The 23,768-nt window shown below is 41.5% G+C and overlaps 1 protein-coding gene and 1 long non-coding RNA gene across 4 annotated transcripts in view; both read right to left on the reverse strand.

The window, feature by feature from the left end:
* Nucleotides 1-3,286, reverse strand: part of PRKCE (protein kinase C epsilon) — a 286,002-nt gene extending 282,716 nt beyond the window's left edge. Inside the window, exon 1 of one of the 2 annotated variants that reach the window (XM_051782886.1) lies at nt 2,210-3,285. In XM_051782886.1, coding sequence (XP_051638846.1) covers nt 2,210-2,557 — 348 coding nt within the window. In that variant the 5' untranslated portion in view covers nt 2,558-3,285. Of the gene's footprint in view, nt 1-2,209 lie in introns of both variants that reach the window. The other variant, XM_051782887.1, reaches the window with a different exon arrangement.
* Nucleotides 3,287-10,693: 7,407 nt separating this feature from the next.
* LOC127469067 (uncharacterized) lies at nt 10,694-23,767 on the reverse strand. Of its 2 annotated transcripts, none has more exons than XR_007903822.1 (3): nt 23,471-23,767; nt 13,383-13,464; nt 10,694-11,031 (listed from the first exon to the last, which is right to left on the reverse strand). It is a non-coding gene; the product is annotated as an uncharacterized LOC127469067 (long non-coding RNA). The 2 variants fall into 2 exon arrangements; XR_007903821.1 differs by lacking the exon at nt 10,694-11,031 and adding an exon at nt 11,064-11,144.
* Between the last annotated feature and the right edge of the window lies 1 nt (nt 23,768).

The following is a 23,768-nucleotide window of genomic DNA, read 5'->3' on the forward strand; positions in this document are numbered from 1 at the left end:
ATCTATTTACTTCAGTATGGACTCTATAGAGATATCATGGCCACAGGCCTTATTTTAACTCAATGAAATCAGACCAAAAACCAGTGCAATTTTGTAAGAGTCAGTTCTCTGAAGGTCCTTATCTATTAACAATTCAATAAACGCACTCAGTATTACAATTACGGTGACACACACAGTAAACAGGAAGATTTTGGAAAGGATAAAACACAATCCTATAAATACTTACCATCCCACCTATTCTAACTGTGATACAGGGAGGATGGTATATGCTGTCTGTTGTACGTACCACATAAACACAATCCTAACTAGGAGGATTTACAGCACAAAACAAGGTAAGTGATGCTTCAGAACCTGCATTATATTGAGCTGACTAGTTACGATCCACTGCCATGTCCTCAATTCTGTCACACCAACAGACAACAAGCGTAGTCTCTCCCTCGTCTCCTCCCACCCACTGAATGCTGGACAGCAATGAATCCTGGTGCAATAAAACACAGCATTTATCCAATTCAGCTAGGTAGTTCCTCACAGGTAATGTTTACAATGGGCCTCAACCTGTTAAATTTCACTATTTATCTAGACAACGTGTTCAGACGTTTGAATTCACCTTAGATAGCAGACCCAGGATGCACCCCAGCACACCGGTCAGACCAAAATTCAAACTTGCAAGGTCCTTCCAGATTTGGAGACAAACTCACAACATGTGCCATGCACAAAAAGAAATACAAAATTATTCTTCTGTCACTAGAAATCTGTGATGATGTCCTCATCCCACTGGTCTCAAAGATGAAACCTCACTTCATTTCAGGTGAGCTCAAACTTGATTATCATTCAATCCAGGTAAAAGACATCTGCAATACTGCTGCATTTGTCTTTTCCTGATATGGCTCTTTTTCCTCTGTCTATCACCCGCTTTTACCATCTGAGCTTACTACTGCCCAGCTTTTACAGCATCAGAATAATCTAGATCCAAATTATCAAAATGCAGCAAAAGGCAGCAAAACTGAAAAATATTTTAAAGTTGTAAACACAAAAGTTTTAACAGCGAAGTTAATCACCTCCCAAGCAGCAAAAATAGAGTCTAACTCTTTTCATGCCTTTCCATCATCCTGTCATCTCTTTATACCACTGCATTCAGTAAAGAAGCCCCAAAGAATACATGAAACTCAGAGCTATTAACTCTCAGTATTTTTACTTTGGTCCTGGGTTCTTCGTCTGTTTGATGAAAAAATACTGCCCTGACTAGTATTACTGACCATGAAATATAAATACATAAAAAGATGAGCATATATAATTTCAGAAGGCTGGTCAAAGCAGGGCACACTGAGATGACAGCTACTATTGTTTTATTATACACTTCTTTTAAAGGATATACCATTTAACTGTTCAACTGCAGAAATGCAAAATGTGCATATTCACGTTTCCTGTTTCTTTATTGTTTGGTTGTGTTTTCCCTGTTAAATCACACTACCTGAGTATGTCAGACCAAGGATTTTCCAGCTTTTTTGTACTCTCACTGAGGCACACTAGCCTCTGGATCTTTAAAATGCTGTAGAAGCTGTTAAGACACACTGTGTATACAGACAACAGAATTCATCTAGTTGGGTCTAAATTCCACCAGGACCCTTTTATCAGTCTTGGGCATTTGAAGAAGCATTGCGTTAGATCTGTGCATAAAGGTGTCGATCATCTGGGGGAAGGAAGGAGGAGCATCAGTGTTGATGCAGTGAGCTCTCAAGTGACACGAAGACCCTTAAGTGTCTCATATCAGAGGTCAGGTCTGGATTTTTAAGGCTCATCATTGCCAGGCTAACCAACAGCGTTTATCTTGAAATGATGAAACTCGTCCAAGTGCTGGATCTGGGTTTTGTGGTTATGTTCTATATGGATGCATTTGGTTGGGGTTTTTCGGACACAATAAGACAACTAGATTTGTATTTATATAACATAATTTCAGAAACTGAAGTGGTAATTACAAATCTCTTACTTAGATTCAGCATATTTCTTTTCCTGCCTCGCCTGTAGACCACATGCATTAGTTATACAGTAACCATGACTATCTCAGTATAACAAAGCATGGAAATAATGAAAAGCCTTCAGAGGCATTACATGCCCTTGGCAACCTAGCTCTGCAAGACAGATGTTGCATCCTTACCCGTGCCACTGAAAATCATATGTACATGTATGTATCCACAGCGCAAGCACTTACCCAGTCCTCGAAGTGACGGCTCCCGTTCTGCAGCAAGTCCTCAAACTGTATAGTGCAGTTAGCTACAAAATCGTCGTACCCGATGGGGGCATCATGGAAAACAGCCATCTCTATCTTCCTGCCATTACAAACGTCGGTGACAAATTCATCGTTCCAAGCAGGACTGTTGGTCTTTTGCTTGGTCGAGGTCTGCCCGATCCTGGAGTCGTCCACATTGAGGGCGATGTAAGGGTCCAGCAAAAAGGTCTGTGGCCTGGGACCCACTGCATGCCTCAGAGACCACGCTGTGGGTTTCAGATTCACCGCCTCGCAGATCTTGATTTTCAGCAAGCCATTGAAAACCACCATGGCTGGATGGCTGCACTTTTCCCGGGATCAAACACTCACTCAACGCACTCGCACCGAGAGGGAGGGAGAGAGGTCTCGCCAATAAATAAGAGGGCAGGTCTGGGAGTGGGGGAGCAGGGTACGGTGCGGGTCTCTTCGCCTGGCTGCTGCTGTTACCTTTGATTATTTAGCCTTTGCTCTTGCGACACCCAGTGAATACATTTATTTTCTTGCCCGTGTTTCTAACGGAAAACAAGGGAGGGGGGCCGCCGGGGAGGGGGAGGCGGCCGCGGCTGCAGGCACCCCCGAATGCAATCAAAACCCAAGCATAATCAATCCGTGGGGTAAGCAAGAGCCTTCTCCCTTCACCCAGACCATAATCCTGGATCAGTTCTTGCAGAGGAAGCAGAGCCGCGACCCCGGGCTCCCGCACACGCCAGTCCTGCCCGTGCGCCGCACAACAATACACACACACGCATACACACGCACAGACACACAGACACGCACACACACTCACACGGATCAGAAACACCGGCCGACCCACCAGCCCTGCCTACTGCACAGCCTCCGCTCAGCAAACATCCACCCAGGGACCTTCCATCCGCGCCGCCGCCCGCAGCCGCCCGTCCTGCGTCGCCGCCGCCTTCTGCTCCGCCGCCGCCAAGGCCGAGGACCCAGCGGAGCGACCCCCGCGCATGGGGGGCGCCGGCAGCGGAGCGGAGCGGCCCGCGCGGGTCTCGGCGGGCTCCGGCTGGGCGGCCGCCGCCCTGGCGATGGGCAGAGCCGCCACCGCCTCCCTCCCGCCTCCCGCCGGCCGCCCCCCGCCCGCCGCCTCCCCTCGGCCGCCGACGGCCGCCTCCCTCCGCGCAGCCCCCGCCCGCTGCCGGTGCCGCTCCGCCGCTCGCTCCAGCGCAGGAAATGCGCAAAAGACGTCAGTGTGTGTGTGTGTATGTGGGGCGAGTGTGCGGCGGCGGCAGCCCCGGCCGTGCGGGTGTGTGCGAGTGTAGAAAGTTTTGCCTGTTGGGGGAGCAGCGCGGCCGCCGCCAGCCGGGAACGGCGGCGGAGGTCGCGCTCCCCGCGCCGGGCTCGCCGCTCCTCCGCACCCGCCGGGCGGCTTTCCGCTGGGGCCACTGCCTGCCCTGGCCCCGCTCCTCCTCCTCACAGGGTAAAGTGGTGAATTGAACCAAGCGTGGAGAAAACACTCTCGGAACGCCTTTATTAACGTGCTTGACCACCGAGGTCCTGGCCGGACCGGGCGCTTCTGGCGGAAGCCCCTCGCCCTTCTCTCCGTAATCCCCGGGACCCCTCTGCCCGCGCCTGACGGGCAAAGACGCCCCCGGCCCTGCCCCGCCACCCGACAGCGCCGAGACCCTGCCCGCGTCTCCCCCACCCCCGCCCGCTGCGGCGGCGGCAGAGACACCGCTACGTCAGCGGGGGCCGGGCCGGGCCGGAGGAAGAGTTTCCCCGCGGTGTGCGAGCGCCGGGAAGTGCCGTCCGCCGCCAGGGGAAGCGGCCTCCCGGGGCCTGGCCCCGCCCGGCCCGGCCCGTGGCCGCCCTTCCCCCGGCCGGGAGGCGCTGCCTGGGTTGGGACAGAAACTCCCTGTTGCCCGCCCGTGCCCCCGCGGCGGTGGGTCACTGCCAGCCCCTTTGTTCGCTGCGGATCACCTGGCCCGCGCCTGCCGCACCTCAAACCCCGGCGCCTCCGAACTGCTCCGAGCTGGCGCTGAGCGGGACACCGCGGGCGGGCGGTGGCCACTCCCTGCAAGAGCACTGAAAGTGGGGGGAAAAACCCTTCTGAAAGAGTGAAAGGTTGCATGTACTGTGTTCTTGAACGTTATCTGAAATATGAAATATTTCAGCAATTGTCATCACCGTGGTACCGAATATCGTATGAAATAACCGGGAAGCTATATGTAGCCTGACTTTCTCCTCATCAGAGCAAACGTACTCGGGATCGAGATGGTTTCCCATGGTGAAAATTATTACTGCCTTAGTTATTTTTAGCTACTGATTTTGCCCTTTTTTTTTAGTTGAGAAAGTCACCAGAAAATGGATGGACATTGCCCTTTGATGGGATTTGAATTTGCTGTAATACCATAAGAGAAAGTGTCAGTCCTGGCACTCAGGAGGGCAGTTGGGGTTCTTTGAAGATTCAGGCAATGTAGAAAGAAGCTCAATTGCCTGGATCCAGTTGAATAAGTACATAAAAAATGAGCACCCAGTCCTTGATCTGGACCCGATATTCCTGACTGGAGAGGAAAGAACAGATAATTATGGATTTCTGCAGGTAATGGCTCAGGAGGCAGGTGTTATATTTGGAGCTAATGAAACAGCTCCAGTATCTGTGCTTCCAGAGCAGTTTCCAGATAGGAGATACGGTACTAATGAAACCTAAGGGTCACGAGAGCATTCGCATTAATGGAAGACAGACTTTCTGGTGCCTGTTGCCACTTAGTCTACTAGTCAAAATAGAAGTACAGTAAAATCTCCATGTTCATTATCATCCTGACAATCTCCAAGCAGAATCGTTTGATACAAAGCTGTGGTATGGAGCCAATTATGGGAAATGTCTTCCTTCGCAATTCAGCCTTTCCTAGGCTCACAGCCACCGTGACACATCTATCATATCATTTCTGAAAAGGACCATAGACACAGGCCCCACCAGAAATACAAGAAGCACCTGCTCCTTTCCTCCTACCCCCATTAACAACCTAATGCATATAATAGTATGTATTAAGCTGTCTTACATTTAGTCAGAAAGAACACTGTATATCAATCTTTCATCTGGATGTGTTTGTGTTGTTTCTCAATAACAGCAATGTAAACAATATGCTCCATTTCCTTAGATATTTATGGGAAAACATAAAATCCAAGCTAATATACTGCTTAATTTTTTCTGTTTATTTTTAAAGAGGTCTGCAACTGCATGTATTTCGTATGCCTAAGGTAGGTAAACAGAGTCTCCATGGTGAGTTTAATGATCTAGCATCTCTGTGAGATCACACATGCATATTATGAAAGTCTGAATACAGACAATATTAACACAGCATACAAAATAATATAAATAAGTCATTTGGCTAATTACATGTACAATCTACTGCATACATAGCTAGGCCCTGATATCTAATTCAAGCCATCTGTACTTTTCCACGCACTGAATCAAGCTAAGGTTTGTTTTTGCAAATCATTGCTTCTAAGAGTAAATGTCTGCCAGCATGAATAAGGACTTACAAGCTCATTTAGGATCAAACAGCTCCAGCCTTACATTGCTTAGGAAAATACAAATACCTTGTACTGTTTTAATTTATTTTTAGATTTTTTTTTTTTAATTATTCTGCAGGAAAGCATGTCTATGTCAAGACTGAACTTTTGTCATTTAGGAGTTCTCAACTGAAGGACCCTGGAATAGTATTCTTAAAATCCAGTAACTCAGGTACACAGAGCAACATTACAATGCTTCCTGCAGAGTTCATCTAAAATATTGGCTCAATTGTCTCAAAATATCTAAGTAACAGACAGCAAAAAACATTGCAACTGTACGTACCATTTTTCACTTGAAAGGTTTTAAAATATTTGTTTGCTTGGGGTTTTTTCTGTTCTCTTGCTATGCATTTGGAAGGATTTTGTTCTTTAAGAGTTGAAGAGCAAATGCTATTCCTTCTCTTTTTCACAGGGAGGCCAAGAGAGGAAGATACAGCACATGCAGTATTTCTCTGGCAGAAAGGCAGTAAGAAGCACTCCAGATGCACTTCTGTGCTCTGTTACAAAGGCTACAGCAGAATAGTAAACCATGGCCTGTAGTTTAATTACATTTTAGGTATTTTTCCCAGCTGTATTTTTTTTTAAAGGACGCAGAGTGCCTACAGGGTACCTAGATTCAGTACTGGTTAAGGAGATCTATCTGCTCCTCAGAAGTAACTTTTGCTGGTAGAAGCCCCCCTGCTCAGCACTCTTGAGACCAAACAACCTTTGCATCGGGCTGCTCCTGACTTGTGCCGCTCGACTGTGGGAGCATCTGCGTGTTGGAGTTTGATTTTCTTTAGTGTTGCTTCAGTCCAACCTCTAACTTGACAGACAACTGTACTGTTACAGCGTCCTGTAAAGCTGTAAGGAAGAGACTCCTGAGAGATCATAAAAGCATGGACTAATTGCATCAACTTCTGTTTGCATTCTTACTTTAGGAAAGAGATTACATCAAACTGATATCGGATAACACAACGGTGGCAACACAAGCACGCAGTCACCTGCACACAGCACCCTCCCAAGGCACGCTTTTACTCCCGCAAACCTCTCCCAGACGCGCCTGCCCTATATCAGGTAGAGTGGCAGTGGCCGCGACAGGGAGGGACGAGCGAGCCGCAGGCAGCCTGTTACCTCGAGACAGCCCCTGACCTTTCCCTGGCCTGTGCATCCTCAATAGCTCTGTGGAGAAACAGCACTATCTGGTGGAGAGAGGGTGTAAAGTCCTGCCAGGAGTCGCAATAAGCTTTGTTCCATTATTGCAGCCACAATTGCAACTCTTTTTGACGTGTTGTTGCTCAAGGCTTATAAATGGGTTGACTGGGTTTTCCAGAGGATTTCTTTTTTTTTATAGTCCCGTTCGCAGAGGAGTACATCTGGCTGAGTTTTTGCAAAACTAATGCTTATATCAATTTTAAGCACTTTCCTGAAAAACTGCTCAAACCTTGGAGAAATGTCAGCAAATTTTCAGGCTTTTCCAAGTTCAGTAATATGAAAGAAGGAGAGGGGATTTTTTTGTTGTTTTATTTTTTAAAAGAGCATAATTTCTTAAAGTTATACAAAACAGATACATAAGGAATAAAATCAGGCCTGCACGCAGGAGAGATTTTCAGAAACAACTTCATGTAAAGAATTAAATAAAAGCCAAACCCCACATTATAAACCCTGTGAAAATTGAGGAACTTTGACATGAATATGTTCCAAACATCATATATGTGATGATGTTCACGAGTATATCCACTGAATTCCTTTGAATTTAATGGATATACTTGTGTAGCAATAGTTGAGTGTTAGTGGAATCAGTCCCTTCCTGGCAAGAAATCAAAGACTGCTGTCAAATGCTGACTATCTTTGAAAGTCAAATTATTATTTAGATATCTAATTTTGGAGGCACGGTTATGAAAAAAGCATCCTCAAAAGCATTTTCACTCCTGTCATGCTGCAAATGATCTTTAAGGGTATACCAATAACTAATTCATTTTTTCTAAAGATAAAGAAGAATCCCAGTCTCACTGGGCTTGGTCCAACCTCCAACTCCGCTCCAAGGTTTCCTTTCTGTCCAGCCAATTTCCTACTAATTTATTCTTCACTCAAAAAGCATGTACCTGAGGAAGTTACTTAAGGCACTCCCAATGTTCTCTGTGAAATGTCTCAGCACAAGAGATCTTGTCAATGTGTGATTAATTAGCTCTCCAACTCTTGCTAGTGTAATTATACTTTTGGTACTCTTCCCAACCTCTTTTAAAAGAACATACTAAACACTAGCTCAATGTGTTAGCTTTCACTGGGAATAAATCTCTCAGAGTACATCTGCATGGATTTGCAACTTTAAGGTACCTGATTCTGGCAGGCACAGGGATATGGTGACTTCAGTGCAGTGTCTACCAGCCAGCCTGTTTTCAGGTATGCACCTGGTTTGCTAGCCAAGACTGAAAACCATGATATCATACCTTCCTAGCAGTTCTTATCTGAGCTAGATAGATCACAGCTAGTTTAAGCATATCTGCATGGGCTACAAAAACATACCACCAGTTGCAGAACATATGCTTAGGTCACTTCTAGGCTAGAGATTTCTGGCTGTTAGGCAGGGCTGTAGAGCAGTATGATCCCAGACAAACACAGCTGTGCCAGGGACTCTCACCACTGTCAGGTTTTTTATTTAATATTTTATTGCTTGTGGATGGCGATTTTATTTTATTGATATAAAAAGCTTTAGCACTGTATGTCTCTCTGGTGAAATACAGCAGTACTTCTATAGTGGATACATATCCTGAATATGAAAATAGGCTTCCACTTGGTCTTGCCTATGTCTCCTCTCTGCCTTCACATGAGTACGCTGGCAGCATTCACTGTGGGTTTGCCATTTGCAGGATTGTTGCTATTCTGTATGTGGAGTTGCTGGAGAAACTTGTGAAGGGTAAAACCCAGCTCTGATGTGTCCTTGGTTTATCAGCCCTCATCTTGAGAATTTACAACAGTTTTCTGGGGCAGGGAAACTTGGAGTTACCTGGCATTGCTCAGGACTATAGAAGGAGTCCACTGATATTCAGACTCAGTGGTTAGATTATCCTTGCTGGAAGCAATTTTGGGACAGAGTGACAAGGAAAGAATTCTGGAACGGATCAGGATGCAAGAGAGAACCCTTTCCCTAGATCAGCCTCTCCACGAACTCTGGGTGAGCCTTGGAAGATTTTTTTTCCTGAGAGTACAGTTCACTCTCTTCATCAGGACCAGAAGAGGACAGGAACATGAAGGTCAGTCTTGCCTTTCCAGGCTGTTGCTTTCTTGAACAGCATGCAGAAAAAACCTCCCACAGTATGTATGCTGCTTGAGTGCATTATTTTGTATTGCATCAAAACCCAAACCAAACCACAAGGACAGGTACTTTTCCTTCCTTCCTTCTCTATCACATAAGCAATTTCAGGCAAGAAGCAAGTGTAGTCTAATTCTTAATGTGATTCCTTTCATGACAGGAAAGCTGATCATTGGGTTGTCACAAACCCACAGACTGTGTTTTGGGGTCAGTTGTCAATTATCCATACTCCTGTTAGCTTTTGCTGTTTTTCTTTCTTTCCATAGAGTACCAAAGTATTGTTGCTTCTGAAAACTGTTCTTCATTTGAGGTGGACTTCCCTAAAAGAAACTCTGAGGGATCTGAATGTGTTTGCATCCAGGAAACAGAATTGACTCTCTGCTTTCTCATACACTGCAGGAGTGCAAGCCATAGAACATACAGCAGGATACAGCATCCAGAAGAACAGGCTAGAAGGGCTTACTGTTCTGCTGATCTATTTAGTATGAGAACACCACAAGAAATTTGAAAAAGCATAAGGGAAACTCCAAGTCTGGACAACTTGCTATTTACAGGCCTGGCCATCACTGGATGTAGTAAGGTTACAGAGAAGATTGGCAGTATGTATGCACTTTATTGAAGCATTGCTAGGATTCATCCTACTTTCTTACCCAGGATTTGAAGCATCTGTCACTAATATATGTGATACTCCAAGGCAAACTCATTTCACAGTTGATAAGTTGCAGTGGAGTAATAAGTATGCTCAAGGTGTAACTATTGTTACCAGCTTCTGCTAATTTTTTTGATGATTTTAAATTATGCATCAGTTCAGTAGTATCAATGGAATGTAAAAAGAACAGGCTTTTCAGAAGTAGGTATTATCACAACTTCACAATGTAGATGAATGAGAAAGAGAATGATTAAAGGGCTACATTTTGGGAGTGCCCCTGAATTTTGAGTGCTTTAATTGTAAAATATCTGACGAGATATTTTGGGTATCTCAAGTTAAGTGGACAGTTTTGAGAATTTATTCTTTATCACCCGCTTAAAGTCATTAAAAGAGTCATTAATAAAACTGGTATCTTGTTATTCCTACAGCTTTCCTCTAGCCTTTTCCCATGATAGTATTTAAGTAGTGAAACATTTTAAAACTGATAAACTAAGGCAGAATAAAGGTGTGATGTAACAATTTACAGTATTTGCAGTATTGCTACTCAGGACATGTAGGACATGCTGAGCTGTATTTTTTACTGGTTTCATTGATAAGTTACAATGATGGCCAAAGCTCAAAAAGGCATGTTTGTGAATAACACTGTACAATTTGAAATGTCAGGATTCAGGACTCTTCAGTAGACTTATTCCTGCACATGTCTTTGGAGAACTGAAATGTAGTACACAGCTACACAAGTATTCATATTTATGCCTCTGAAGTTGCAAAAGCCTAGTTTCATTTTCTAGTATAGGTGGCAGTTTTCAACTTTTTAAAGACAGGGACAGTCCAGAAATGGTTGTTGCTCCAACATACTTCTCATAAGGGAAGGAAGGGAGTCAATTCTGGGTGAAACCTTTGAGGTGTGGACTGACAGAGATGGCTTTCCCACGAACTGATGCCTAATGGGCCTCTATTGGCAAACACAGAATAGAAAACAGTTGACCACTAAACTGCCATGACTCACTCATGACTTTAAAGTTCACAAACAGAATAAAGGCACAAAGGCTTAGCAGGTCATAATTACTCCTCCACAGTTTATTTTACTTTTCTTTCTCCTTTTAATGTTTGTGGGTGTGGTTCTAAGTCTGTAGTACTCCATTTTTCTTCTGCATTTACATGCCTAAAACATATCCACCTCACTATATTTCCAGCTAAGTGCTTCATCTCTTTTTCTTAGTCCTTTCTGTTCCAGGTTGTAGAAGCTCTCAATAATGCAAAGAATGTCTTCCTTCAGTGTAATTTCAGTTTCTTCTAACACAGCACAAGAGGGGCAGAAAGCAAAAGATGTGATTCCACGAAGCAGAACACTTGCAGCAAGACAGGGCATGATCCACTACCATTACATACAGGTAATATATATGAGCCTGAGCAAAGCACGACGTGTCTGAATCAGTGCTACTTAATTAGTAATTATACCTCTGTAACCTCATAGCTATCTACAAAACTTTCACACACCTATCCTCAAAGCACCCTCTTCACTTTCACACTTTTATTTTAGGATATGATAGCTATTCTATATAGGCAAAGAAAAATCATATTTTATCTGACTGGAAAACAGGTTTTCTTCCTCATGCAAATCAAAGAAAACAACAGGTGTTTTGTTTTAATTTTATCTGGATAAATTCAAAAATGCCTCTAAATTTATCTATGTTTAGCAAATAACTTTTTAAAGATATCTTTTATCATAAATATTTCTGCTTTTGGACATATCAGGTAATTTCGGGCAAAAAAGAAAGTACTGTAGACTACAAATTTTCAGTATCTGAAACCAATCTAGTTGTCAACTGAAAATAATCCGTCACAGAATTTAAAGTTTTCATATGAAAACCAGTTTGTTTGGTTATTGGGTTTTGGGGTTTTTCTGTTTGGTTGTTTGGTTTTTTTAACTGTTTTTAAGGAAAGCAGACACTCCAAAAGAAATGTGTGAGAATTGACTGCCTTCATCTAAGTCTCATACGATTACAGTTATTTCTTGTTATCTGAATTTAAATAAACTAATAGAGGTATAGTTGCCCTGATGGTGCTGTTGTAAAGTCAAATAGGTAACCAATCCAAAGGAATCAAATGTAGGGCTGCCAACTCTTAATAAATCCAATATAGGACAAGTTATAAGAGGGATTTTTTCCAGGTAGTCTCAATGTTAATTAAAAAGTTAAAATTAGATTAGTTACAGTGCCTCTTTGAAAAAAAATATTAATGAAACCATGGCAGGATTTTTTTGTTAGTTTTGATCATAATTGTCAAAATAATTTGATGAAGATATATATCATAATTATAAGGACATGGCATTTTTCTGAAGTATTATTCAAGAAAAATGTTTCCCATCTCTAGTATTAATATAATTGAAGGAGTCTCTTGAGAGATTTTCAATATCCATGGTTTTAACATTCTATCTGAGTCTGGGGAATCCAGTATCATTCACCCATCCCTAGGGGAAGAGAAAGGGATTCACTGCATCTAGAGGTCTAGGTGTGATGCTTAAAAAAGCAGCATAGAGAAAATACTAATTTTTCTGCTTTTGAATAACTCTACTATTTTTGTAGATATCACAGTCCCTATACCTTCATTTTTCATAAAATAAATAGTTAAAAGTATATATTTATTCATATAATGTAGTACATCATTGCTTCAGTTTTGTTTTCCACCATTTGTTTGTTTCAAGCTGTTTGTTTATATTGACATATCTTTGTATCGTTTTCAAAGTAATAAGATTTCCGTTTTGTGCCTTTGTGCTCCAGTTTGTATTTGAATTTTTTACACTAGATTTAGCCTGGGGAGAAATGTTGCCACTTTATTTATTAGGACAAACTCATATTTATAAATTAAAGGAGCAGTTCCTTTATGTACCTCTTCCTTCAACATATGGAATTCTCTTACACATGCTCCAAAAGAGAGAAAGCTGCAATCTGCAGTAAGGAGTCTTAAGGGAGAGAGGAAGGAAAGGGAGATTAGCAATTAGGTTAAAAACTGTAATAAGGTCTTATAACTAACAAGTATTTATTATCAAAAACCCAGCTGTTATCCAGTATAATCAAAGTCATTTAATCTATAATTCTAGTACATTTTTCATAGCTTGTGCCCATGTATTCGTAACTTTACAAAATACTTATTTTTGACTCAAACTTTTCTAGTTTTGCCAAATATTTTTTTATATAAAAGTTTGGGTAATATAATTCCAAACATTTCTAAATTATGCGTGGATTAATAACATAATCTTTTTCAGACATTTCAGTAGCATATTTTATGCCTGAATATTTCAATAATGTCAGAGGACAGAAACATCACATCTAGTTTGTTTTGGGGTGGTTTTTCTTTTTAGTTTGGTGTGATCTAAGAAATGATAAGCCTGGAAAAATTAGTTTATTTATTTAAAGTTTTGAGTTTAAAATGAGTTTTCCTCAAGAAAACTTTGTCTAGGTTTCTTTTTCTTCTATCTCTAAAAGGATAGAAACGGACAGTTTCAAACACACTAAGATATCTAAATGTTAAAGTTCTGGTGTCTAAGGATGATGATGCCAAGATCATGAGGCAAAGCTCCCATTTTACTTAGCATTTGTAAAGCTACAGCACTGTACTGAGATACAATGGATTCAAATACTTACCTATATTATGTATTTTGGGAAAAAGGTCAGATGTCTTCTGCTGATTCAGAAATTTATCTGATGATTGGATCCACATGAGTATCTATCAGGAAAACAGACAAGCAGAAATGAGAGGCAGTTCAAATATTTCAAGTCTGGCTTTGAGTAAAAAAAACCACTGAATCTTACCTCATCCATCAGGTCATTAATGGAACAGTTCAGGTCTTTCACTGAAACCTAATACTCCTTACTCTGAGAATACAAGTCCACTGATGAGAGACAGCATTCAGAAGGGTGTTTGAAGTTGGCAGGCTGTGACATGTTGCCACTCGCCTCTTTCCATAAGGACAGTGCATCACCATGTGGAAAATAAAATGTGGATGGTTTTCTCTTTCTTTATTATTAGTGGATTACATGAAGTGGATGATAACATATTTATTGCAAGCTGTCTGAAATACCCTTTATAGAGATTCTTTTCCCAGCTTAGCAGGTGAGCGCTTATTTACCTCAGGAGACAACTTGTATTCCTATCACAGCTGTTCAGAAGCCATGAGGCTATGCAGTGAAACATATGTTCAGGTTAAAAATGCATCTGTAACTTCAGCAAAGTGCTTCAGATTTAAAAAGGACATGTGCATATAACATTGTCTGAACTGGTTCTCCATTTGACATAAGCGAGTTTAGGGAGCTTCAGCTGAAGATAGCAGAGACTAAGCAGCAGTCAGTTATTGTGCTGGAAAGGCACAAATGCTCCATCCTCAATACATGGGAAATACAAGATTGATTTACACTGCATGAGTGAAGTACACACGTTCCTGGGAATTGTCCTGGGTAGGCCTGTTCTCTAGATTTGTCCTTCGAACAGTTGTTTGGTTTTGGTTTTTTATAGAATCAGCTAGGTTCAAAAAGACCTCTGAGATCATCAAGTCCAACCCTTGATCCACTACCACAGTGGTTACTAGACCATGGCACTAAGTGCCACATCCAGTCTCATCTTAAAAACCTCCAGGGACGGAGAATCTACCACTTCCCTGGGCAGCCCATTCCAATGCCTGATTACACTCTCTGCAAAGAATTTCTTCCTAATATCCAACATAAACCTCCCCTGGCAGAGCTTAAGACCATGCCCTCTTGTCTTACTGATAGCTGCCTGGGAGAAGAGATCAACCTCCACCTGGCTACAACCTCCTTTCAGGGAGTTGTAGAGAGTGATGAGGTCTCCCCTGAGCCTCCTCTTTTCCAGGCTAAACAGTCCCAGCTCCCTCAGCCTCTTCTCATAGGACTTGTGCTTGAGTCCCTTCACCAGCCTTGTTGCTCCTCTCTGGACCTGCTCCAGCACCTCAATATCCTTCCTGAACTGAGGGGCCCAGAGCTGGACACAGTACTCAAGGTGTGGCCTCACCAGCACTGAGTACAGGGGAAGAATCACTTCCCTGGACCTGTTGGCTGTTCAACATACCTGCCCATATCCTGCTTTACAAGACAGCGTCCCGAAGATCTCTTAGGAGGGCAAACCAATATTTATTTGGTTCTATGGAAGGCGCTTCCAAACTCCACATGAAACTCACTCAGTACCTCCTTTAATGGGCTAAGCACTGGGACCTGCATCTTTGTGTTTCTCTTTCAACATTCCAATTCCATTTTTTTCACAAGACACCTTATGGAAAAATGTTTCTTAAACTGTGCAAAAGAGTTCCAGCTAGGTACATAAGGGGGGAGTAGTGGGAGTACTCTTTGCTATCCTGGGTATGACTGAGATAGTTTTGTGACACTGGGTTATTGCCCATCAACAGCATTTATTTCTGTTGCAGAAGCAACACTGCTGAAGTATGGGTTGTTGCTTGATGTCGTTTTGTTTGACAACAAGTTGAGAACACAAATATCTCCATTTTTGGGGGAGCTGATGTTGAATTGCTGCAAACATTAAAATACAAAGAGACAAAACAAACAAGTTAATACAATTTTGTTTCCCATAGTGATTCTTTCTTGTTATCTGCTTTCTTGTCACACTACTGTCAGGTCTAATAACAGGCGTCAACTTCTACTCTGAATTATCTTCAGAATTTGTCTTGCGGATCTTTTCCACAGTGAAATCTTCAATCACAGCCTGTCCAAGATATAATGGAGCATCAGCCTGCTTTTTCAGTTATGACAGATGTATTCCGGCACCGCTCCTATTCATTCAGAATCTTGTAAGGATTTGTGTAGGTTTTTGCCTAAAACAACATACTGGTTGCTCTTATTTATCCCTGTTCACATAAACTCATGCTGTTGGTTTTCACTTTCAGGTTCCCACGCAGCCTGTCCCCACACTGCCTACAATGGCTCCTTCCTAACAAAATGTCAACACCCTTCTCTGATCACTGACTCTTAGAAGAAGGAAAAACTCCTTTCTTATGTTTTAATTCAAATACAGAAGAGTTTTTCCTATGCTGTCCTTATGTCTAGTAGCTCCCTGAAGGCACCTGCCCATCTGCCCATTTGGCTTCAGGCTCAAAGCTCTCCTTTCCTGTGACACCTACAAATACAAGAAATACCAGTCTGCTTTTCTTCTGACTATAGCTTGTCAGGATTTTGCTACCTCACAGCAGCTCCCAGATCTTATGATATTATAGATGCAACAGTAAGGACCAAGTCAGCAAAAAGTATTTCATAGGAATAGAATTCTCTTCTTCTGAAAGGTCCACATACAAACCAGATTTGTCTAAATAATGTCAGACTAGGAAATAAAAAAAGTAAGAGACTTTCAAACTCTTACATAGGTGCCTTCTATACTTCTCAGTTGTGAACTTGTTAAATCCCTACCAAAAAAAGGTTTAAAGGATGAACAGCAGGCTTTCTAGTTTTACCAGCAGTAGTGAGCAAAACCCCCATAGTTTATGGGCAATAACTCTTATCCTTCACTGAATGGCAGAGATCACCGTAAACCTACCGTCAAAGTATTTACAGTGTCCCTTCCTATAGCAGCGTGGTATTCAAGCTATTTAATATCACCTTCACTCTCAAAGATTGATGACACATTTGTTAAAATACCTCACTTCTGATCTGATCTTCCATCAATTCATCTATCTCACTTTTACTACCTACAACTGCCATTTGAAAGAGACTATTTTTAAATAGTCTCAAATTAATAAATATTGTCTAAAAAATGCATCCAAACCCCCACGATCCCCTAAAGCCTGTATAAATCCTAACTGTAAAATAAGACTAACAAAAAATTGAATTGCAGTTTATTTGGTGAAATGACTAGTGAAAGGTGAAGTGGTCAGCTAAAATAAGAACTAAGCAGCTAATGGAAGAGTACTTTATTTAGGAATGTGAGGAAGTGTAATATGCTACACATATCCTAAATTAGGTCTTGAGGCACTGCAGAGCTATGACTGCAAAGTCATTGTGTGTATATGGGTGAGAGTCGGCAAATAGCTGTGATGGAAGCTCAAAGTTTCTCTTTAATCTTGTAATATGTTCACTGGTATTTTATTTACAGAAGCAATTACTTCTGGCTATATATAGTTAGCTACTGTAATAGTTATTTTACAGAAATAGCAACCGAGTTTTATGTGTGAACATTCTCCATTCACTGGAATTTTTGGAACTTCTTGTCAGAGAGTGAGTGACCTGTGATGCTGCAGGATGACTGAGACAAATAAAAGCAACCATTTTCTATGCCTGCTAGTACTATTAAAGCTGAGGTTGCCATATCACAGTTTCTTGAACCTAACAGCATTGGTTTAAATTTAGCAAAGCTGAGACATTACATATGTTTATGTTACTTCCAAAATTTTGGCCTGGTTACAAAATACTCTGCACACTTTGAACTGAACAGATATTGAGACTGAGTCTGCAAGACTCATGGTAGTTGTTTTAAAGAATGATTCCTAGGATTGCTAACAGAGCCATTTTCCAAGTATTTTTAACAAACCTGCAGACTGCCATGCTAGTGGAAATACTGACACATTACAATCACAAACCAAAATCAATCTTTAACTTCTCCTGGGGAGGGCAGAAGGGCTGGATCTAAAGGGAAAACGTGTCTCTCTCTGCAGCCAAGAGCTGCACCTTTCTCTCATCTAGGATCAGGTTAATCCACCTCCATCTGCAGCTCTGATGAAGACCATGGAATTTCAGTCAGCTGATAAAGGCCTTATATGACTCTTATTTTCATCTTTACAGTTGTATGGATTTGGCCACATACATAAAAGCCCTCTCTTGGATTTTAAAGCACTAGCTTGCTTTTGAAGATGAGAAAAAAGAGTCAATAATGATTGAGAAAGACAGAATGTCTCTAAATGATAATCTGTATCAGGATATCTAGTACTATGACTACATTTTGACTACATATAAATTTTCTTGTTTCAAAAATTATCTACAGGTTGCTTGGTTAGAATTGTTTATTTAAACTGTCATACCAGTAACTGACCCATAGGGAACATGGCAGACATCAGATACTGTCTGTACACTGATTGGAACTGCTCAAAATTTTTCTGGCAGGAATATTCCTGTAAAATCTGAGATTCTTATCCATTCCCTTTATGTGCTAATGCCTGACCATATCATATCACAGTCATTGTTTATCCTCACAGAACGTTTTAGGAAATGTTATTAGTAGCCCATTTTAACAATGAGGAACTGAGGCACAGAAAGAGTCACTCATTGAAGGTCATACAGGACATCTGTAGCAGAGGAGGAAATTGAGTCTGAGATTCAGATTAATGTTCCCTAGAATGAAGCCCTTTTCATAGCTTGCTGAAAGCATTTGATCAATTTGTAAGCACTTAAGTTGCAATTTGAACAGACGGGAATAATGGGCACATTTTGAGGCCCCTCCACTTGCCAACATCATCTCCTCTTTTCAGAAGTGATGGATTCTGTCCCTGTGTAACAAGACACGTGACCTGGTGAATATTGAAGGTCCTGACCTGGGTGCTTCTGCATGGTCAGCAGAGGAAACTGGAAACTGATTTGCCTTTGAGGTATCCTAGTCCTACATATAGAAAATTGATAGGCATATACCCCATATACCTATGAGGTAAAATAAAGAGGAAAAGTGCTTTTATGGGGATAATAATACAGGAATAATATGTTTTGATAGTTCAGTGGACTAACTTTGAGTGAAGTACTTTAGTTCTGATTCTCCTGAATGTGACTTTTCCCAGAAAACTCTTGCAGTCTAGAAAAACATTTTCCATCATCTTGAGCATGCTTATAGACAGAAATTAGACCTCTACAAAAGCAGAATTGCCCTCTATCAATCCCTAAACCACCTTTGCTTCTGATTCTGAACAGACCTTCTCTTTGAAATAAATGCATGCAGTAACCCAGGAACAGTAGTCTACACTTCAGTCTAAACATCCTTTTGTATCCCTTAGCTTCCTTCCAAGATTTTATGCTTTTTCCATTTCCTTATGTATAGACATATGAGCATGCAACAAAGCTTTGTGAGTAATTTTGCAAAACAGTTGCTGGATCAACTGGGAGAAGAGCTACACTATCTTCCTTTCTGCAGATGGAGAGTTAACAGATCATGTATGGAATACCAATGGATTTTGAAGATGCTGGTATGGTTCTTTACATTTGCTCAAGGCATGTAATTTGTCTGTCCTTTCGTCCGTCACAACAGGGAAATAATAAGGCTGTGAGGATAAACACTGGTGCTTTCTGGAGCAATTCAGAAGCTCTTCAAACACACTCTGACAATAGGTACTTCACTCTACACGTCAGTAGGGACTCTGCATCATAAGGACCCTGCATCATCCATACACAAAGCACAGCTGCTGTAAACACACACAGAGCAATTGCTCAGCAGTGATCAGTGGATTCAGTGGGTGTTGGACTAAGAAAGTTGTTTACAGGATCTTCTTCCAAGTGGAACTTAGGTTCTGAGCATAGAGAACCCTCATTTTGAGAAAGCACCATGATCAATACTGTATGGGGCACTCATAGTCTGCAATGGTGAAGGTCACATTAGTTTTCTGGATAGGCAGGTCATAAGCTAGAGAGAGGATCTAGCTGTCTGACAAAAGCAATGATGAGTGGAGAAAGTAACAGTGACCCGGAGTTTCCATTTACAAGTGCTTACTACCACACAAAATAAAAAATATTGGTGCTTTGCCCAGCTGACAAGTAGAAAATATAAATACAGTGCAAACTATTTCATGGCAGACCTCTGCTTCTGCTGATTGACAGTGTCAAATCAAATGGTTACTTAGTACAGATCACTCATATCACTGCTGGGCACACAAGTGTTTAGGAGTCAGAGGCACAGATAAGGATGCCATCACACTGTATTTTTTTGTACAAACAGAGGCAGTGAGATGGTCTCTTGCTCATAGATCTTTCAATTTAAATATAAGGTAGGAAGAAACAGAAGAAGATAAAACCAAATAGGTACTAAAAAAGCACTTTTATTGTCAAGATAGAAAGTAGACTCAACACTGGCCAAGTTCTTCTAGGCCTTGTAAGCAAAAACAAATTGAGGAGGCTTTGAAATAAGCCATTTCTTTTTTCTTTTCTTTTCTTTTTTTTTTTTCAAATGCTCTTCAATCTTTATTGTTTGCAAAAGGCTTTTTCTAGTTAATTGGGAAATTATTGGTTTTTATTCTGTGAGGCCACGCAGACAGGTGCAGACAGATACAAGCAAACTCTGCTCATGCTCGGAGCTGCCCAGACATACGCTAGCTTCTGTCTAGAAGATGTAGAGTCATGCTAATGTGGCAGCATGCCCAAACTAACATACCCTGCTTCTCAGCAGTGCTCATTAGCTTAGGTTCATGCAGTTATCTGCTTCTGGACTGGGGCCTTCCGGTGTCTGACAAGCTAAGTGCGCTGGCAGAGTTCTCCTGCCTCTCTGGCCTCCTTTATGTACACATACCTTTATGTCATTACACGTTGTCACTTTTTGTTGAGAAATGGACTGTTAAAAATCACTGACTCTCTTTTCCTAGTTGCACTCCTAAGGAAACTTTTGCCAGTCTGCCAAGATGATGAAAACATACGAGAATCTCATGGTTCAGCTCACACCATCACCAAAGCAGCAGTAATGGCTGCAGAAGAAGCTAACTCACGAGCTGCCAAAGCGCCGAGGTAGGAAACAGGAGTATGGATTACATTCTTTATGAAGCCTGAGTACAGACCATACGACCCTCAGCACGTTCCTGCAACATGGCCAAGAACCAGGTTGCACTCTCATACCATAAGTAATCCAGCATCTGCCCCCAGTGGCAAATTTTTGGGAACACTGTGAAAGACTAGATTTCCTCCAGTTCCCAAAGAGGAGAGAGGAAGACCCAGCAAATTGTCCCACCGGTTCATCTCCCTTCCTGACATTTCAGGTGGCATCAATTTTCCAAATACCAGAAAAAGAGACCACTGTTAGGACCCATAATCCATCTCCTAAACTAAATGACAAATTTGACTGGGTATATGTTGAATTATGTGTACTATGGAAAAGACATAGGATTCAGTCCTCATTGGTAATATCGGATATGGGAAACTACACTCAATTTATCTTTTACCTGTCTATCAGATGTAGAAAATTGCACTCAGTAATATGAGAATGTTGCTGAGAATGCAATGTGAAGGACTCAGTGGGGAAAGGGACAATTCAGGTTACTCATCAGATTTTAATTCTGCCTCCTTGTGGTTATTTCACTAAGCTACTCTCACAATTTTCCATGGGATGTCTCCATTCATCAGTAAATATTTGCACAAGGGGCAGTATAAAGATTACACAAGGAGCTCTAAGCATGGCGCTTTTTTCTGGGTTTTGCAGCCTAAATAGTACTCTTTAAACACAGCTTTAAAAAAACCAAACATATCAGGCACATATATTTTTACAATAACATTTATACTAACATATATATATGAGAAATTTTACTGTGGTTATACCCCGAGTCTCTTTTGCAAGCAAGTATACACTTATTTGGTCCAGTCTGCAGACTGCTAGGAAGCTGAAGCTGCAGCTCATGCATTCCATTAGCAGAGCCTATTAGCTGAGGTTTACAGCTGCACTAGCTATGGCTACACAGCTTCTCCCCAGCACAGAGTACATGTGGATCTTTTTCTTGTAGGAGAGCACATACACAAACCTCCTGCTGAAGAATTTTTAAGCTGAGCTTGAGAAAGCATTCTATTCAGGGCAATACTGGAATAGGCTGACACTTAAGTCCTTCTGAAACCAGAGGGGTAATCTGTGTTTAAACTTAGTCCTATGCTTTAATCTGCTTTTTTACTATTTTGTTATCCTTAACAGAGATAAACATAAGCATGTGCTTTCCTGACTGGAGCATTGAAAACACTAACATGCAGCAGTTCAGACAGTGATTTACTGGTGTCAAGTCTAGCCCTTATCAAAGAACAATAACCTAAAGAACAAGCATTACGTCTAGGAAATATAAAGCTATTTTGCTTTGTGACTATATCACATTGCATTAGAAAGTAAATCCTATGCATGTATGATTGAAGTAATCTTACTGAAAACTATCCATATTAGGGAGTTTCAAATTTTATATATTTGAATTTACATCTGGTTTCTTCTTTTGCGCTGAACTCTGAAATAATTGGGTAAGTGCCTTTTTAAGGGTTTAGAGAAACGTCAGTCTTAGTCTTTTTCAGCAGGGGTCACTATAAACAACTCTACAAAAAACTGCCAACACAGAATTTGTATGCCAGGACAGAAAAATTACTGATTATAGATAAGGAATGGTGTCACGGTAAGCGAGCATGAGAAAGAAATCATAACATTTATACATAGGTAATTTCTTTTAAAGCAGTTGTACAAGCTTAGCCCATCCTTACAAGAACAGTGACCTAATTTCAAACTATTTATAGAAGAGAAATAAAGTTGACTGCATGATATGTACTTAGACATAGGAATTTTAATGCAGTACATCAAAGGAGTCAGATGACACAGGCAGTATTTTTATATTCTGTAAAAAGTTGCACTCTAAGTATTACAAAATAGCATCAGAACAAGTATTTAAATATGATTATTAAGATATTTATAGTCACAATCTTTTGTCCTTAGATATATAGTGCACCGAGTTCCAATATTTATTTAAAGGTTGTTTTGGCACAAGAGTAGAATATGGTCTGAAATATAAAAAATCAGAACCTTATTTATTATAAAGGACAATGTTTTGCCTGAAAAACTGTCACGTTCTATCATGAATTCATGTTTCCTAATATTACACGAAATCACCCTTTGCTCTGCTCTTACTAGGACAAAAATCTAAGTGAATCAGCTCCGAGCGTGCAAACATTTACACACTTAATTACCTTTAAATATGTGAGAAGCCCTATTGAGGTCTGTGAGTCAGATCCTCAACTTGTGTAAATCACAGGCCCTATTTAAATCAATAGAGCTGTGACAGTTTATATCAGCCGAAGTTTTGGCACCAGAGATACAACCCTATGCTTAAAGACAAGTATGTGCAGAAGTCTCTCTCCAGGCCTCTGGAAACTAAAGAGGTCAGGTAAACTTCACGGAAAGAGAGAGGCTGCATGGAACATTATTGTGTTTAAAGTCATTCCAGACTGCTAAATACACATTTATTATAATGTCAAGATGAAAAATTATGAATCATTTACGTTTATTGCACCTTAGTTACATTGAAGATGTTGCCTTTCCAAGGCTGGAGGACAGCTGGCTCATAGTTATGACCACAAGTTGCAAATATTTATGATACGAAGCAGAAGACCTTTTAGGGTAATGGAAGCTTGAAAGACGGCTTTAATGTAACAGCCTACTTGCTCCACTCTTCTAGTGATGGCTCCAGAAACCAGCACCCATTAAACTTAACACACAAGATATGGACTTCACAGGATCCTTGCTGAATGTAACTTAGTAGGTATGGACGAAAAAGATGCAGAGACTACAGGGAAATATAACCTTAGATGAAACTTTAAGGCAGGTGACTAACACTTGGATGCTTTTTCCAGCACTAGAGTGTGAAGGCTTATAAGGAAAGATAATGCAAGTTCTAGTGTGCATGGGTAAAAGAACATGAGCACCCTGTGTATATTGGGATCTATGTGCTCTTACCTACTCCGGGGGCTGAAAGGGCATGTATTTATTTCTGTGTGTTCTGCAGTCACCTTTGATACAGTACCTCAGCGTCACGCAACGATGATTTCTGCTTCCCAATACTTCTGTGAAAAAAAAATTGCTTTTTGGGTAGAAAAAGCCGTGGAAACGTTTCTAACGCCTTTCGAACTCCCGCCAACCAAGAACCGAACCCAAACCTTCTTCACGGCCGCCCTTTCTCCTTGGTTTAAGTGAAAAGAGGCCGCTCCTCCCGCCCCGCGGATGTCGCCGCCCCCCGGCCCCTCCCGCCGCGCACCCCGGGCCCGGCCCCGCGCTGGGGGGCGGTGCGAGGGCGGAGCCGCCCCGCCCCCTCGGTCCCCGCT

Source organism: Manacus candei, unplaced genomic scaffold (genome assembly GCF_025592945.1).
Source record: "Manacus candei isolate 608988 ecotype Guabito, Panama unplaced genomic scaffold, ASM2559294v1 h1tg000017l, whole genome shotgun sequence".
NCBI lineage: Eukaryota > Metazoa > Chordata > Aves > Passeriformes > Pipridae > Manacus > Manacus candei.